The following is a 17,647-nucleotide window of genomic DNA, read 5'->3' as shown; positions in this document are numbered from 1 at the left end:
CAAAGAATCCTCAGAGGTGAATTTGCCAGTTCCTTCTTCTGGAATACAGCCTGTAGCACCTGATATTCATTAGCAGTGTCCCATCCAAGTACTAATCAGAGCTGAGCCTGCTCAACTTCCAAGATTAGATGGGATCTGGTTTCTTAGTTTAGGGCATCTAGGCTGCTGTGCCCAGAACTATATGATTTCCTTATTTATGAGATACTTACGAAACAGGAGTGTTGTGATTTTGCTTTGCCTTTCATCTGCAGACTGTTGGCTATCCATGAGTCGTATCTGGCCCCCTAGATGGCAGTCATGCACTTACAATGCAGACTCCTATCTGTGTGTGGGCTATCTTGGCTGTGGCTCTGTTGATGATAACTAAGATGTGCAGTCCAAAAAAATTAATCCTTCCAAGCTCCATGACTACATTATGGAAAACATGCCATCTCAGAATGGCATCTCAGATGGGTCCATTTCCTTCTTCCCTCCCTCCTGTAGCAGCAATCTCTTATTAAGTAGCTTCTGTCTATTTGAATCAAATCCCACATCCCTTTTGAGCAGTCCAGCAGTTTCCCCATGTTCAGTGTAAAAAAACAAACTGGCTCCTGAGTAACTGGATGTTAAATTGTCCTGTTTTCTGTCTGCCTGTTTCCCTGCCTGCCTTGGCAGATTAAGGCATTTCCCACCTCTGATCAAGCTTCCTAACTGTTTCACATGATTTTGTAATTCCCATGGCCAGAATGCCCTACTCTATAGAGAAGCAAGTGAGGTGGTTGGCACAAAGAGTTCTGCAAGGGCCTTGTGAGATTGAAATGCTCCAGGTCAGCATCCCTGGGAGAAGCAGACCTCTAAATCCTAGCTGTGCACACTTTGTTTACTTGCGTAACCATTGTGTCCCCTACTGTTTCTGCCCTGCTCTTTTCCCTACATGTACAAAGTTTCACTTTGACCCATGGGTGGAAATCATGGAGCATATATTGTTGCACTGCAATTTCCAACACTCTTTACTATCATCTGAGCTGGCTAAGACTGCTGGGAGTTGCAATCCAACCACACAGCAAGTGAGGAAAGGTAACAGAATAATAAATCATCTAAGGAGGAAACGCAAATGAAAGCTTGGATGCCTTGGGTAGAAATGATTAGTGTAAAAGATCAAGGCTAGAAGTGAGTGCCCTGTTTTTATTCTCCCTCCTCCCCTCATCTGCAAACTTTGATATCTCCATTCAGGTGAACCTGGTCTCAGAACACATCTGGTGTGAGGATTTCCTGGTGCGCAGCTTCTACCTGAAGAATGTGCAGTCTCAGGAGACCCGGACTTTGACGCAGTTTCACTTCCTGAGCTGGCCAGCAGAAGGCATCCCCACCACCACACGGCCTCTTCTAGACTTCCGCAGGTGCGGGATTTCCCCCCAGCTCCCCACTTCCTCCACTGGGATGAAATGCCTGGGATGGTCTTTGCTGCATGTCATCTGGGGCCAACCTTGGGGGAAAAGGAGAAAGTGAAAAATAAGAGCTTGTATAGCTGAGTTCCAGCATATGTGCTGCAGATTCTTTGTGGCAATTCTCTCTGATAACAAAAAGACGGTCAGAAAGAGTTGTTACCCAGGGACAACATTGGGAGCTTTTGTAAGGAAAGGGATTGAGCAGCAGGTGATTTGGGAAGAAGAGCTCTTGGAAACCTTCTATGTAGCTCACAAAAATGGGTGACAGTGCCCCCATGTCAGAGAACCAGGAGAGAAGTTGTGCCCTCTTGTTTCTTTTAATACGAGCCTGTCATCCTTTGGAAACAACTGACACAAGTAGAACCTAACTCAGTTTTGTTTTTGGGGGGATGACAGAGAGGAGTAAGTTATGGACCTCCAAGACAGTTTTGGACTGCAACACTCATCAGCCCTAATCAACATTGACATCCCTGAGGGATGGTGGGAGTTGCAGTCCAAAAAAATCTGGAGGGGCACACATTGCACACCACTTTCCACCCCAGTCTAGGATAATGTTGGGTCCCATAAGATATTGTAAGTCTTACACTCTCCTTCCTTCCCCACAGTTGAATGCTAATTTTTGTTTAAAGTGGCCTATTTTTCCTTTCCTCCCAAAGGCAATCATCAGGGCCTCTTTAGCAGCTGTTTGCACATGCTGGCTATTAACATCACTTATACTCATTCAAAAGTACATTACAACAGAGCACACTATGTGTGTGGTTTTCTTTTAATGGTCAGCAGCTGGAGTAATAGCTTCAACTTGGCTGTAAGGAAGGTCCTGATGAACAGAGAAGCAGTTCTGATGGAAGCCATAATAGCTGGGGAAATAGAAATATAGTGCCTTGGGGGGAAATATAGTGCCTTTGGGAATTTTCTCTGCTTAATTCAGTTCTGACTTATAAAGGCAGCATGGTTAAGGAGCCAAGAGAGGCTTTAGGAGTAACAGCCACAGTTCTGTATCAGGAGTCAGAGAGGTGAGCAGTGCAGACTGTTAATGCAGCCAAAGAACCCTTTCCAGTTTGGTTGTGTAGCATTGCCTTTGGAGAACGTAGCCTCAGATGCTGGTGATGTGGGGAGGGGATGTTTTGGATTTGTTAATGCTTAATGCTCTGAGTTGCTGAGGGAATAGATGAGCAGGGGGACTTGATGCATCAAGAGCTTGCTGCATGTTCACAAATGTAGCAACATTTATTGGTAGGAAGGATGCTGCTTTTGCACTGTCTTCAGTTCCTGAAATGCCTTCTGGAAAATGTAGGCTTCATAACAGGCAAACTAGGAAAAGCACCACATAAGTGCCCCTAATGCAAGGAGAGTTTTCATGACTGCTTGACACAATTGAAAAAAGACATGAGAAGTATGTAACTGGACCCTATGCATTCTGAAGGGGTATCATTTAGGGACAAGAGTGGAGGAGCAGGTTCTCCCTTTGTATTTTTCAGGCCAGTTGCAATTTATACCTCAAGGTTATCCAGATCTCTTTTTAGTAGAAAGAGTAAGCACTTAATCATCACAAATGCTCTTGAAATGCACACACCAAAATATCAATTTAATGTTCATTATCATCACAGCAAGTTCCAGAGAGTGGGGCTTTTAACCTTTCTGTGGGATCTTCTGCCCTCCCCATTCAGACCTGCAATGGCACCCCTGTCCCCTAAATCCAGTTTCCACCATCACAAAAACTAAGCAGTATGCATTCATCTCCTTATCCAATAAGGCCCGATAGATAAATGCATTATGGAAGGGTGGAAATAGAGAGAACACCACAAGGCTGCTGTGGGATCTTTTCCTTAACTTCTGTGTACTGGTTGGCCAATCGCTGGCATTTTATGCAATCTGCTTTTGAAGTTATTCTAACCTGTTTTATCCGTTCTGTCTTATCCCTCCCATGTGATCCTTTCTTCTTGCATTCACCCATCCTCCTCAGGCAAGGCAGGGGGACTCCTGTTGGCTTGACATCTGTGCTGGTATTGAGGTTGGCGTTGGGTGCAGTTGTGCAACTGTTTTGTTTTTGTTTTTTAATCTCACCAGGCAGACATTACAACAGGCATCTCTGGCATGTGATACCACCGCTTTTGCATTTCAGGAACTGGTAGAAATGTTTTTTTGTTTGCGGCTTCATGCTTGGAAAATGATAGGGAGGAGAGGATGTCAAGGGCTTCGGAGCAGGTTCCATGTTTTCTTGATGCCTTCTGGGCTCATAAATCAGGGTCTGTGGCATTTGGGAGTCCAATGCACATGCATACCCAGCAAGCTGCTGTTTGAGAGGATCTGGTTTTGCCCTCAGCTCTGCCTGTGTTCCCCTAGCTGTGGCCCATTTGATGCTGCTCTCTCTGTGAGGCTCACCTTGTGAGAAGCACACTGTGGAGCTTCCTTTGTTCTTTCCTCTCTGCCTGCATTATCCCATACTCACTCTCTCTCCTTAACCACTACTACCACCACCGTTCCTCCTCTTCCTTCCTTCCTTTTCTCTCTCTTTCTTTCACAGCCGTCAGTGTCATTTTTGTGATTTGCAGCTAGTAATCCTGGCCCAGTTGCATAGTCACAAAAGTGATCATTGGCTGCTGTGCCAGCTGCATGGAACAGAACAGGGCCCAGGCTACAGTTTTGCCCCACCTTCTGCTCACTTCCTTGTCCACTGGGGCAGAAGAGAGACACACCCTGAGTCTGGCTGCTCTCTCTTTCTCTATTTTATGCACATTTCCACTGAAAAATGAGGGTTACCATGAGCTGTGGATGTGGGTGGATGGAGGGTTCATGCTTTAAGGTAGGAAGTGCCCAGGAATTATGGGATTTTTGTATGGGTAAAGAGCCTTTGATTTTTGTGAGGAATGTGTCTACATGTAAATGTCAAGTGGGGTCACTCTGAAATGGAGAGGATTCCTTCCTGCACAGCTATGCCGGTTAATATGTGGCTGGGCTGGGCAAAGTGCAGCTCTCCAGGGGGTGTTGGATTGCTACTTCCATCAATGCCAGTTATCATAGCTAATACTGAGGAGTTGCAGTCCACCAACATCTGGAGGTCCACACTTTGGCCACACCTGAACTAAAAGGTGCACTGAAGAACAAAAACATATTTTGTCTTCTTAATCTCCAACACCACTTCAAAATACCCAGCCCCCAAACCTCACCTTTTTATATATTTCATCTGATATATTTTTCATTGTCCAAATGATTTGACAACATGATCTTATGTCATACAGCTCACATACATGCTGATGGGGAGATTTCACTGAGCAAGCTAAAATAACAATTGAAGACCATAAAATGCTATCAGTGAAGAGTCCAATTTTGCAGCCAGTTATAAGAGAGCAAATATTCTGCTCCTACAGGGTAGTTTACCAGATTGGGTATGGGACAGGGTTCCTGTAACTTTAATCTTAAATAGATTGTGGTGCAAGATAGGTAACATAAAACTCTGTCAAGTAGGATGAATTTTGTTGTTGTTAACCACTGTTAAGTCAGCGTCAACCTATGGTGACCCCATGAATGAGAGACTAGTCATACAATCAGATCTTGCAGACTCAGTGCCATGGGTTCCTTGATTGAGTTGATCCACCTGTGATGAAGTCTTCTTCTTTTCCTACTGCATTCTGCCTTCCCAAGCATTATCGTCTTTTGTAGTGTGTCATAAATGAAGTTACCAGTCTTCTTTTGCCATCCAAAGTCCAACTTTTAGCCACAGTCTTCTCCTCTAAATACAGCTTTTGCCTCGCTGGTGGAGAGCGAGGGTGCAGGCAGAGTTTGGAAGGTAAGAAAGGAAAAGTACCTTTATCATTCTTAACAGAGTTTTATGGTACCTGATCTAACACCACAGTCCGTTAGGATTAAGGTTAAAGGAGTCCCGTCCTGTATTCAGCCTGGCAACCGTACTGCAGGAAGAGAGAACAATCAATGCAAAATAATGACAACATTACTTATCCTGAGGAACAAGGTGTTCAGTTCCTAGCATGATGAGGGCCACAGATAAATAGTGACCTGGCCTAAAATATTGTATTGTTTCAAGTAAGCAGTAAATGGTATCCTCATCCCACTTCCTAAGTGAAGATGAGTAGTACTCAAAGTTTGCCAAGTTCTTTTGGCACTTGAGGCAGGAATTCCTGCAAACATCTCCCTGCCACAACCACTCCCTGGTAGTAAAAACAAAAAGAAAAAAGCACTAACTACAAATTACTGTTCATTCATGATGCACCAGATCAGCTCTTGGAGGCAAGCATCTCACCTGGCCTAACAATAGGGCTGGCCATAACACTGGATCCTGAAGTTGCTGAACGGAAACACCATTCACTTCAGAGGCCTCCTTTCCTTGATTAATGAGTATATGTGAAATAAATGCATGTTTTTGTGAGACATAATAAAGGATAGTACAAGCCATTTTGAGTTATTTGTTTACTGCATCTTGTCAAAATGTGTGAATCACACCAAGGAAGAACTCAAATTAAGCTGTAAGTGCATACAGGAAGTTGTTTGAGTTATCTGAAGGCAGTTTTGGAAGGTAGATTGAAGAGAAAGTTTTACTCTACAGTGCATCATTTAGTAGGTTTGTTGTTGCCATGTGCCTTCAAATTATTTGGACGTATGGCACCCCTAAGGCAAATCTATCTCAGGGTTTTCTTGGCAAGATTTCTTCAGAGGGCATGTGCTTTTTGCCTTCCTCTGAAGCTGAGAAAGTGTGATTTGCCCAAGGTCACCCAGTGGGTTTCCATGGCTGAGCAGGGATTTGAACCCTGTTATCCAGAGTCATAATCCAGGGCTCAAACCACTACCCCACACAGGCTCCAGATTGACATTATTTGAGATTGTGGTGGTGATGATAGCTGTTGTTCTTGAGGCACACAAATAGAATTGAGAATCCTACATGATAAACTGACTTTGAAAAATATACAGTGAATGTTGTTGGGGTGCATATGGGGAGGAATTCAAGCTATTTTGTCCTGTTGGTAGTGCTCTGTGCTCTTCTACAGGACTTCTGCACTCACATTTCTTGACTGTTTTAGAAAGCATTCCAGATGATCTGTCTGGGACATGTGAGAGACCATCCTCTGGGCTTCATATGTCTACAACTTCCACCTGCTATATACACCTGTCCACTAGAAGTATATGTGTGTGGGGGGGGCAATTGCCTTGATGCCTGGGGTCAACCTGATAAGTGCTCCTAATTCTCAACTGTGCAGGGAGGGTGAGGGAGGGGGTTAATATGTGTGGCAGCTTTGTGGCTCCTTGGAGACCAGTGAGGGAGCCTAAGTGGAGCTGCTCCCTGACCCCATCTTCTCCTTGTTCCAGCAGGAAGGTGAACAAGTGCTACCGAGGCCGCTCGTGTCCAATCATAGTGCACTGCAGGTAATGTCCTGGGGGAATGGGAGAATAAATCTAACAGAAAGAGCTGTGCTGTTGCCATGGAAATATTTCCCAAATTATGGCGGGGGGGGGGGGAGTCAGTAAAAGGGATGGAGACACAGCTCTCCAAGGAACAGTTGAGGTAGCTGAATATGTTCATGCTGGAAAAGAGAATATCAAGAGAGGATTCGACAGCCATCTCCAAACATCTGAAGGGCTGTCTCACAGCAGATGGAGCAAACTTGCTTTCTGCTGCTCCAGAGAGTGCAATGCAAGCAAATGGATTCAAATTAAAAGATAAGTGATTCTGACTAAACACTAAGAAGAACTATAGTTTTTTTTGTGGGTTTTTTGGGCTGTGTGGCCATGTTCTAGAAGATTTTCTTCTTGACGTTTCGCCAGCATCTGTGGCTGGCATCTTCAGCTGACATTCTCTGAAGATGTCAGCCACAGATGCTGGCAAAACGTCAGGAAGAAAATCTTCTAGAACATGGCCACACCACCCGAAAAACCCACAAAAAACTATGGATGCCGGCCATGAAAGCCTTCGACTTCACTAAGAAGAACTTCCGGGTGGTAAGAGCTGTTCATCAATGGGACTGACTACCTGGAAAAGCAGTAGGCTGTGGAGATTTTTTTTCAACTGGTTGTATGAGCATCTGATGGAGGTGCTTTCACTGTTGATTCCTGCATTAGCAGGGGATTGGACAAGATAACCCCTGGGAATCTTTACAGTTCTATAGATCTGTGAACCTCTGAAGGAAGTTCAGCAGACAGCATGTTTTTACCACCATAGAGAGAGGTAATGCTATGGGGAAGGAGGAGAGATTTACTCAGCATAAACATCCTCAGCTTCCCTGGTTGTGCAGTGGTTAAATGCTTGTACTGCATCTACTCACTCACGAACCATAAGGTTGTGAGTTCAATCCCAGCAAGGGGCTCAGGGTCAACTCAGCCTGGCACCCTTCCAGGATCACTAAAATGAGTACCCAGCTTGTTGGGGGGGGGGCAATTAGCTTACACTTTGTAAACTGCTTAGGGAGTGCTTAAGTGCACTGATAAGTAGTATAGAAATGAACTTACTATTGCTATATTGCCTTGCTCATAGAGCTAAACAGTATTGTCAGATTTATCTGGTCTGAAAGGATCAGCCAAAGCCTCATCCATCCAATCTGCCATTTTACTGGAAGAGTGTTGGATGAGCTGGTGTTTGGCCCTCCCCAGTGTGCACGTTTCTTTTATCTTTGCAGTGATGGTGCAGGAAGGACTGGGACATACATCCTCATTGACATGGTTCTGAACCGAATGGCCAAAGGTGAGAGAGTGGGGGCTGTCCCATGGACACAGTCTGCCAGGCTCAGGAGGGCCATGTCCTCAGGTGCATACATGATTCAAACATCATCCCCTTTCAAATTATGTTTAGAAGCTTCTTCCAACCCTCCTATCTGCCACTTTTTCCTCATCTTCCTAACTCCTTGCAACCATCTTCCAGTCATTTTGATGCTCCCTGATCTTCATTTTGCATCACTATGTCAGGCTTCTATCTCACACCCTGCCACACACCCACCTATCTTCTTTCCCTTCACCAAATTATTTTACTTCTCCACTTCTGCTAGGCGTGAAGGAAATTGATATTGCAGCCACTCTGGAGCACGTGCGTGATCAGCGGCCTGGCATGGTACAGACAAAGGTAATTTTTCACACTTCCTATGCCGTCCTTGTGGATAAAAGGAAAGTATCTGTTGTGGGTTTGATAGTAGTGGGAAAACCCTAACTATGGCAGCTTTAAGCATTCCCTAAAGTACAAGGTGTAAAGGTTGGTGCAGAAAAAAAATATTATTATTAAACTTTATATAATGCTGTAGATTTACACAGCGCTGTACATAAAGGTGTAGGCTGAGGTAAGAGACTATTGTTATTGCTTCTTCCTGGCTATTTCCAAGACTCAGATAGTGGCCAAGAACCTGTTCATGCATGGCATGAATTTATGCTAGTATAACTATGCCAGAGATACACTAAATGAAGTTTTCCTGGATTGCACCATTGTGAAACTGACTGTGCAACTGGAAGCTATGTGTTACAGGTTCCTCTTGCCAAATGGTGTTGCTATTCCCCAACCACCAAATTAAATGGTGGAACCTTTTAGCAACCTCTTAGAAAGTGCAATGAAAACCATTGGGCAACTGCCCCTGGCTCAAAGTCCATATATGATTCCACCTGGACTTCTCTACATGACAAAACCACACAGATGTTTTTGAAAAAAAGGACTGCACCAGGCTTTCCAAAGGCTATGATCCATTTTGCCCATGTTTGGAGGGTCCCCATTTTAGATCTATTATTGTTGCTATTTATATTTTCAAGTAATCTCTGACTCAGAGACCATATCATGGGGTTTTCTTGACAAGATTTCAGAGAGGATTTGGCATTGCTTTTCTCTGAAGCTGAGAGAATATGTGACCTATCCAGGATCAGCTAGTGTTTTCTGTGGCTGAAACCACTTAACCCCACTGACTGTTTTAGATCTACAAATAAGTGAAAATATTTATTTGGTTGTGGGAAAAGCCCCTTCCCCATGCAAAAATAGAATGGAGAGACCTTCCACATGTGGCAGAATTTCCCCCCATAGCCCTCATGGTAGCTGAGTGCAAGCTGCATATCACACACACCTGCAGTAGAGGGTGCTCTTTCTCTCATTGTCGAGGGGGGAGGGGGCTATTAAGTATGTGGAGCAAGGAGGTACTGATTCCCTTTATGATTCTGTGTTAAGTCCATTGAAATTTTAACAACTGCCTCTGTTGTCCCCAGGACCAGTTTGAGTTTGCACTGACAGCTGTTGCGGAGGAGGTGAATGCCATCCTGAAGGCGCTGCCACAGTGATGCACTACTCAGCGTACCCTAGCTTGGTGACTCCCTAATTTGACCCTTTGCCTCTGCTGTGCCATGTCCTTGCTCACAGAGTATTCTCCCTTCATTAAAGTCTTATCTCCATGTTGTTGGCCATGGCTACATTTAAGCTACTTGTGGAGAGACTGGCTTCTTGCCTTCTCGCCCAGCTTGGTCCTGTCAATCGGATGTCCTATCCCCATCCCTACCCATCCCTGGCCTTGGTTGATGCAAAGTGAGGTCCTGCTTTGCACTCCTACAAACTAGTCAGCTCTCTAGTAAATTTAGGCTGGATCCTCCTAGAATAATGCAGAGGCTGAAATTCCAGACACAGCTAGTCACCTTTTAAAACTCATTGGTCTCAAGTAGGGACAGGGGATGTATGTTCCTCTGGATGTTAAGTGACTCACATCATCCCATACTATGCTGCTTAGGGTTAATGGGAGATGCAGTCCAATGGCAAGAAGGCTTCTTTTTCACCACCCTTATATTGAAGCATACTTTGTGTCCATGAACTTTCTGTATTTGCCAGTTTCCACAGGGTGAGGAGTGTGAATTTGCAGATACATGGCCCTGTGTCCTCTCCTTGCTGTATGGGACACTGGTTAGTCTCAAATGGCAATTTAAATTTCTGGGTACCAAGCTGGGAGCCCATATTACTCATGAACCACACAATTTTCCTCCTCCTTCTGCTCTGCTCTGCCCTTCCCTAAACCTTACTACCTGTACCTACTTTCTAGGCAACCCAAAAAGCTCCCTGGAGCTGAGCCACAGCAGGGGAGGGATCGTACTGCTTCTCCTCACCAGCACAGCCCCCTCTCTGTTTCCTTCCTTAGTTTATCTGCAGGCCAGAAGCCAGGCCTCACCACAGCCATTCTTTGACTTCCCGAAAGGGTGGCAGGGTGCCCCACAACTGTCCCCCACCCTGGTGTTTGTCTCCCTTTTCTCCCCCTCCCTGTGTTAACTACAGTGAGAAAACATTTCTAGAGAATCTAATTTTGTATTTGATGTGAATAAAGTTTGTGTCGCGTTTGTGCAGCTGCAGCCCAGCCTCCCCGTTGTGTATAATGAAAAGGGAGGGGTGTTGCTTACTTAGCAAGAAATTAGCACCCCCATCATGCTAGGCAGTGTTTGACTTACTCATGTCTCCAACAGCACCCATTGATTGCTGAATGCCTTGCTTCAGGGTTGGGACAATATATGTGGTCAATAAGGTTGCCTGCCTCTGGCTCCTTAAAAAAGCCACCATGTCAGAGGTGGAAATCTTACATTGTCCCCTTCATATACAGCAGGGTTGAGAAATGAGCATTCTCTTGAATAACGCTGGACTGTAAATCTCAGCATTCCTCACCACTGGCTGTGCATGATAGCAACTGCAGTCCAACAATACAGGGGCCATGATTCCTACTCTGACCCATAGCAAGAGGAAATAGAGAAACCTTGACTCTTTAGATGTTTTGGACTACAACTTCCAAATCTGTTACCACTGAGCCTATTTGGGGATTCTGAGTGGTGGGCCAAAATATCTGGAGGGCTGACAACAGCGCTTGTTCTCATTGAAGGTGCTTGCCATTTGAGATGGCATAATGGAAAAAAAACCAATATAACTATCCACAGAATCCCTTTAGTGTTTTTTTTATCATGGCTAGTGATTTGGCATTTGATGAAGCAAGAGATGGAGAGTATAGCAGCTGTTTCCCAAACAGAACCTGGGAATCTTAAATGTGTATTATTAAGACTTGTTCCATGCTGTATGTTCAAAATGGCCAATCAGGGAGGGGGAGTCTCGCTTAGGCAGAAAGAGTTTAGTTTGCTTGTCATGGAGCTATATTTATGCAGCCAATTGTATCTTGGGGTGAAATGAAATAGAGCTTTTCAAACAAAATTCTCATCATACTGCCTGCTAAACCTATACCCTCTCCCATACTGTTAGGGTCTGTGCTTAGTAGTGGAAGATGGGGAGGTTTAGCTTCTGCACCATGCAATGGAAATATGTGTCCTCCCCAGAAGGTGTTGAAATGCAACTGTCATCGGAACCTGGCAACAAAGTAAATGGTAAGAAATGAGGGAAGCAGCAGTCCAGCAACATTCCACATCTTTCTTTTATGAAAAATACAGCTTGTTGCAAAGAAACAAAATGATGTGACCTCGAGTTGGTAAAGGCATGGAAACTATTCTTTTTTAAAAAAACAAATACATACACACAAAATGGAACTGAAATTCTTGCTCAAGACTAACGCAGTCCCTGCCTCTTGCTTTCTCAAAAAATTACAGACACAGCATTAATTGCAAAGAGGTTTATTGATAAATGCTTTTTGTTCTATGCCAGGCCAGCACTTTTGAGTTACAAATGAGATCAGTCTTGCTCTCCCAAGTTACAAACATGTTGAACAGCTATGTATTAATTGTAGCCCTGTTACTTTAGACAGAGGATTTCCCAAACTGGGGTGGGGGTTAGAGATACAGCCACAGCCTTCTCTTTCCATGCTGTTAGAAGAGGCTGCAGCTGTGTGCTCACTTGCTCTTGTTCACTGTCTGTCTATGGAAAGCCTGGTCCAGAAGAGCCTTTGTTTGGATGTGGGAGACTTGGTTTCTAGCCCTTGCCGCTAGAGCATAGGGCCCTCAATAACACAAGGAGATGCTGTGATGGTGTTGCACCTGAAAGCTACCCTTTCTTCATTGTGCAATGTCCTTTCTTCCCATCGTACACACATACACCTGTGCAGCTATAGAAGCACAAGCAGCACTGTGTAGCAGCCAACGCTCTCCACACTAGTAACCTGTTTGAAAGGGTGCCTTGCATTCTACACCTCCCAGTTGATATGATACTTCTATCTCCCTTTAACCCCTGCTGCACAAGTGTCCATCCTCACAGCCAAATCCATTTCACTCCTTAGCAGGAGCTCTTCTTCCAATGGACAAGGGTGAAGTGTGTGTTGGGAATGAAGTGAAGGAGAATATAGGCAAAAGAGGCCTTGGCTTTCCCCGGGCTGGAGAATCTTCCCCCTCCCAAAAGTTTTTTCTTTTTAATTCAGGAGCAACATCAGCAGTGTAGCTACTTGTACATGGTGCAGGCTGTAGCCAGCCTGGCCCCTCACGAGCTAGTGAGCGCTACCTGACACACAGCAGAGAGAACTAATGGGGAGAAAGTCACACACTCGGCACCTGCTGGTCCCCTGGGGCAGAGCTCAGGTAGGGGAACAGCAGGCGAAGTCCAGGCTTGAGTAGCCTTCTGTGAGCACGAATGCTAGAGAGGCCATCCCCCATGGCTCTTCCAGACTCAGAACACACCTGGGGAAAACAAGCAAGGGAAGACAGAATGGGAATGTGGGAGAGAGAGGGAGGAGAGGGGGTGAAAGGGTGGAGAAAAACAAGACACCAAGTGAATCAGATGGCAGTGAAAAGTAGGTAACAGCAAGCAGCTTTTGGGGCCGTGGAGGTTTCTACTTTCAGTACTGAAAAAAGAGTGGGATGTGTATGCACAAGAGGCTTTAGCTTCAAGGCACAGCTGCTACATACCCAAGCATACAATTACAAGGTCATGCAAGATCCACTGCTCTTATAAGTAAATGTGGGGTGAATGGAAGGGCATGCAAAGGAAAAGAATATTTGTAGAGTCAATGCTAGTAAATGGCTCTGGAAAAGAGAAGCCTTCCCACTCATCCATTCCTGTCAACAGGTTTAACACTACAGTAAATATGAAGGCCAATATCCTATTGGGTAATTGTGTTCATGTAGGCAGCAGAAAGGAAAATGGGTACAGCAGTGGCAAGGAAAGGCAGATGAAGTCACTGTGTGATGGAACAGGACTGCTGGCTCTGAGCAGCCTATTTTTCCAGTGGCTGCCTTTCAAAGGGTGGGAGAGTCCTTGGAGAACAGCCAATTGTCTAAGCCAACCCTCCCAGGGCACCCATGCTTCAAGGACCCCTGCATCCAGGAAGACAGGCACTGTAGAAATAGAATGATCACAGATGGCATCCTTCACCATCACCACACAACTTCAATGGTTTTGTCTGTATTACCTTGCTGCGGCACAATCTGGAGAAAAGTGGAATCACTAAGCATAGTGCACCAACACAATTTCACCTTCATCTTCCAAGGCTCTGTTACCAAGTGCTTTAGGAACAGTTGGGAGGGCAGATGACAAAAGCACATAGCATCTTAATTAACACAGTATGCTTTTATCCAGTGTATGGAATCTTAGAGCCAATTTACCCAACACATTAATGCAGAGAAAACATGGACTAGGGTGGTGCATGCAGAAGAGTGGAACCCTCTGATTTGCCTGTTTCCATTTGCCCACATTTGCTTCGTTCCTTGTATTGATAGCCAATTTTTGCTGCAAAGACCTCAGAGTGGCTTAAATACATTTTCCAAGAAAATTCTCTCCCATCTTTTTTTTTCACCACTGGAAACACATCCATATAACAAAAGCATGCAGACTCCAGGTACAGAACATTTGCTTGGGGCTAAGGTTTTGCTGTTAACTAGGAGCCCAAAATTCAAGCCAAAGCAGCCATTTACTACAACTGTACAGAGATCACAGTGCTTCTAAACAGAAACCCACAGCTGCATGCTCAAGCAATGTCCTCACCTATTCCGTGGACCATGTTATGATCTCAAGAAATGGTTAAGAAGGCCCTGGCTGTCAAATCCTCCAGAGCACCACCTAGCTACTGCTGCTTCCTGTACGTCATTACCCCACAAAATATAGCTAGGGCAGGCATTTATTTATTGGGAAGTGTACTAAGGAAGGAGGACAGAGTTTACAGGATAGCATATGAATACAGGCAGGGCCCACAGATTTTCACATTTCAAAGTCACGGGGCTGTGTATATTCTGTACCTCCTTGTCATCTTTGTCTGCCTTTAAAGTCATTTCTGAGTTACGGAAACCCTAAGGTGAACCAATCATGAGGGTTTCTTGGCAAGATTTGTTCAGAGGGGGTTAGCCTTCCTCTGACGATGAAAGAGACAGTGACTTGCTCAAGGTGACCCAGTTGGTTTCCATGGCTGAGCGGGGATTCAAACTCTTTGTCTCCAGAGTCATAGTCCAACACTCAAATCACCAAATTGGCTCTCCTGTACCACCTCAGCTCAATTAAAAAATACTGCATTCAGACAACCTATGGTCTGTAGACAGAATAACACAATGAAGTATATGATCTGCAAATATTTGTTGTATTTTGGAGTGGGGGGGGGGACTCCAGTTTTTCAAATAGTCTTGGTGTAATGGGAACTTCATTGGTATTTTAAGGTCAAAGAAAGGGCAACATAAGAGAACGGACAAAGGGAAGACACACAGAGGCAACTTCACTCTGCAGCTAGAAACATAGTTTAAATGGGTGGGGCAGGGCAGAAGGACCAAACTACTGGGGACCCTTAAATGGCAAAAGCCAAGTATGTAAGAAATATACACAGCCCTGCTGTTAAACAACCCTGAATTTTCATATGGGGTCAGGTAAAAGGAATACTGGAGGGTTACCTGCAGGGAGGCAGCATGGGTGGGCATCAGACAGAATATGCCTGTCCATCAGGGTCTGTGGCATGGGAAGCACAGGAGGGAGGGACAGGCAGGTGAGCAGACAAGCGGCGACAACGGAGGTGGCAGCAGCAAAGAAAAAGAAACGGCACCAACAAGTTACATTCCTACATCAAGCATCCACCGAAGCCTTATCCAGGGCCTGCCACCAGGGGGGAGACAAAGGGAGGAAGAGGACCTCAACCTACCAGCTATTCTCAGGCAAGGGAAGAGAGAGGAAATGGGAGGCTGCAGCATACATATATGGGGTGCAAAATGCTAAGGAGACAGATTTAAAGCAGACAATGGCTGAGCAACACCTGCAGGGGAAGGTGTTATGCACTTAGGAAACTGTACAGATACAGGGATACATGAAAGACAAGTAGTGCATACTCCTCAGTTCCTGTTTCTATTTGAAAGCATCACACTCTGGGGGAGGCAGAATGATAATGGCAGATGCAGATGTCACTACAGTCCCACATTCAACTAGAAACAGGAACTGAATTCTAAGTTAGTCCCTGTCCTAATACCTCACCTGCCTTGTCCAGGATGGGGTTTAAAGGGGGAGATATTTTGCCAGTCTCACTGCGCAGGATGTCCCTAAGGAGCCAGGAGAGAATGGCGTCATCCTAGGAAGGATGCTTTCTTTTACACACCGAGCTGCTTTGACCCTCCAAATATGTTTGGCTTATTACTTTCATCAGCACTAGTCAGCATAACTAACTGAGGGATTTACAGGAACTGCAGTCTGAAAACATCTGGAGTGGCACAGCTGTTCACCCATGTTACAGCTTGCACCATCTGGGTTTGGGTCCAGGTACTGTATACAGCACTGCCACCAGCTTTAGCTCAATTTTATGCTCTTGTTAGCCCTTAGTGCATCCCCTGCAACTCTGCTAGAGGACAAAGGCACAACACTGAAACTAGGTGGAGGGGATGGAGAAAAATATTGCACTGGAAAAAGGCACCCTTTTCCCTTTTGGGTCTAAAACAAATGTCAAAGATTTAAGCCAAGATGGCCTCAGCTCCCTCCGTATAAGCCACCAAGCTGTTCTAATTCAGGGCAGAGTGTAAATGAAGAACAACTCTGCCAAGAAGCTAAGCTAGCACAAAGCCCCAAGGATAGAAGCAACCCCCTTTTACCATAGGGCTCAGCACTCAACCCTGACAACAAGCAGCCAGTGCCAGCCCAGAGCAAGTCCCCCCTCCCCCCTTGTTTTACCTATCCTGCACTGGGCAGGGAGGGCAATGGGGCCATGCAGCCAAGCCATGCAAAAAAACAGGTAAGCAGAGAGTGTGGTCTGAGCTTGCAGAATGCCACCAGAGCTGCCCGTGGTGTGCAGGCTGCCCAGGTGATGTCTCTACAAGCCAAACTACACACAAGCACACACAAAGAGTTAACACAATCTGATCCTGCTTGCCCTTTACTTGATAGTGCCACCTTTTTGGCGGAATGGGCCCTGGGTATCTCTGCTAGTAACACACCATCACAGTCCTCAAGGAACAACCCACTCTGCCATTGGCCAGGGTCCGGAATGGGCCAGGCAATGAAGACGCAGTCTCAGGTGGAGCTCACAAGAGGCTGCACTGTGTGTCCTTCTTCTTCTTGGGGGAGGGGTCTCTGCCTTTGCCCTTCCCCCGCCCACCCCCACCCATGGTCCCTGCAGAGCCTCTGGATGGCCCACCCGCCTGACTGTCCACAAGAGGACTCCCTTGTGGCAAAGGAGTTTTTCCTTGGGGCCGCTTTTTTGTGGGGCTTCTCGCACCTGCTCTGTGCTGGCCCTTAGCCTCCATCTCAGACAGGCTGTAGGCCATTGCCAGCTGCAAGTCCTCATCATCTTCATCACTGTCTGTGTACAAAATCACAGGGGATGAACTGGGGGTCGGGCGCTTTGGAGGTGGGCGCTGAGGCAGTGTCACTGGGGGCGATGATGATGCCCTACGGTTCTGCACGGCCTGCTGCTCCCGCCGGCTCAGCTCCAGGCCTAGTGCCAAGTCATCTGGAACACCTGCGAGGGAGAAGTTCAAACCCAGAGTTAGGAAGCCTTGCTTTCCATTGCCCTTCTTCCTCCTCACACCCCTCACAGCTCATCTCCACTACTCTACTACTCTAGGCTTGCTCAGTGAGCCCCAACAGTTAGGAAAAGCTTTAGACTAACTCCTACAATTCCTTTTCATTAGCAATGCTGACTCAGAGCTGAAGCCCAAAACATCTGGACGATTAAAGCTTCGCCCTCCGCTCCTTTAGACAAAATGTCTTCCAGTGGTGGGAGCAAGACCCTATTAGGTCCTAGATTAGCCTGGGGCGGATCCTAACAATAGCATGGTCACTATGCAAACATGTGGTCCCCAGCTTTTTTTGAGCAAATACATGAAAAAATTGAACATATATATTTGAGCAAAAGATGTATCCCACGTTGAAGAAAACTTAAATTCTCTACTCT

At 45.7% G+C, this 17,647-nt stretch overlaps 2 protein-coding genes across 3 annotated transcripts in view; one reads left to right on the top strand and one right to left on the bottom strand.

Annotated features, from left to right (window-relative positions):
- The window catches only part of PTPRN (protein tyrosine phosphatase receptor type N), a 62,129-nt gene extending 51,402 nt beyond the window's left edge, over positions 1-10,727 (top strand). The window contains exons 19-23 of one of the 2 annotated variants that reach the window (XM_042479086.1): positions 1,213-1,379; positions 6,750-6,803; positions 8,051-8,178; positions 8,417-8,490; positions 9,606-10,727. In XM_042479086.1, the coding sequence (XP_042335020.1) occupies positions 1,213-1,379; positions 6,750-6,803; positions 8,051-8,178; positions 8,417-8,490; positions 9,606-9,677 (495 nt within the window). In that variant the 3' untranslated portion in view covers positions 9,678-10,727. The remainder of the gene's footprint in view (positions 1-1,212; positions 1,380-6,749; positions 6,804-8,050; positions 8,179-8,416; positions 8,491-9,605) is intronic. The other variant, XM_042479095.1, reaches the window with a different exon arrangement.
- A 1,238-nt stretch (positions 10,728-11,965) lies between these two features.
- The window catches only part of LOC121936659 (dnaJ homolog subfamily B member 2-like), a 30,397-nt gene continuing 24,715 nt past the window's right edge, over positions 11,966-17,647 (bottom strand). Inside the window, 2 exon segments of the mRNA XM_042479108.1 lie at positions 11,966-12,974; positions 16,970-17,212. Coding sequence (XP_042335042.1) covers positions 12,964-12,974; positions 16,970-17,212 — 254 coding nt within the window. The 3' untranslated portion in view covers positions 11,966-12,963.

Source organism: Sceloporus undulatus, chromosome 1, assembly GCF_019175285.1.
Source record: "Sceloporus undulatus isolate JIND9_A2432 ecotype Alabama chromosome 1, SceUnd_v1.1, whole genome shotgun sequence".
Classification (NCBI taxonomy): Eukaryota; Metazoa; Chordata; class Lepidosauria; order Squamata; family Phrynosomatidae; genus Sceloporus; species Sceloporus undulatus.
Note: the sequence above shows the minus strand (reverse complement) of the source record. Positions and strands in the feature narration are given on the sequence as shown.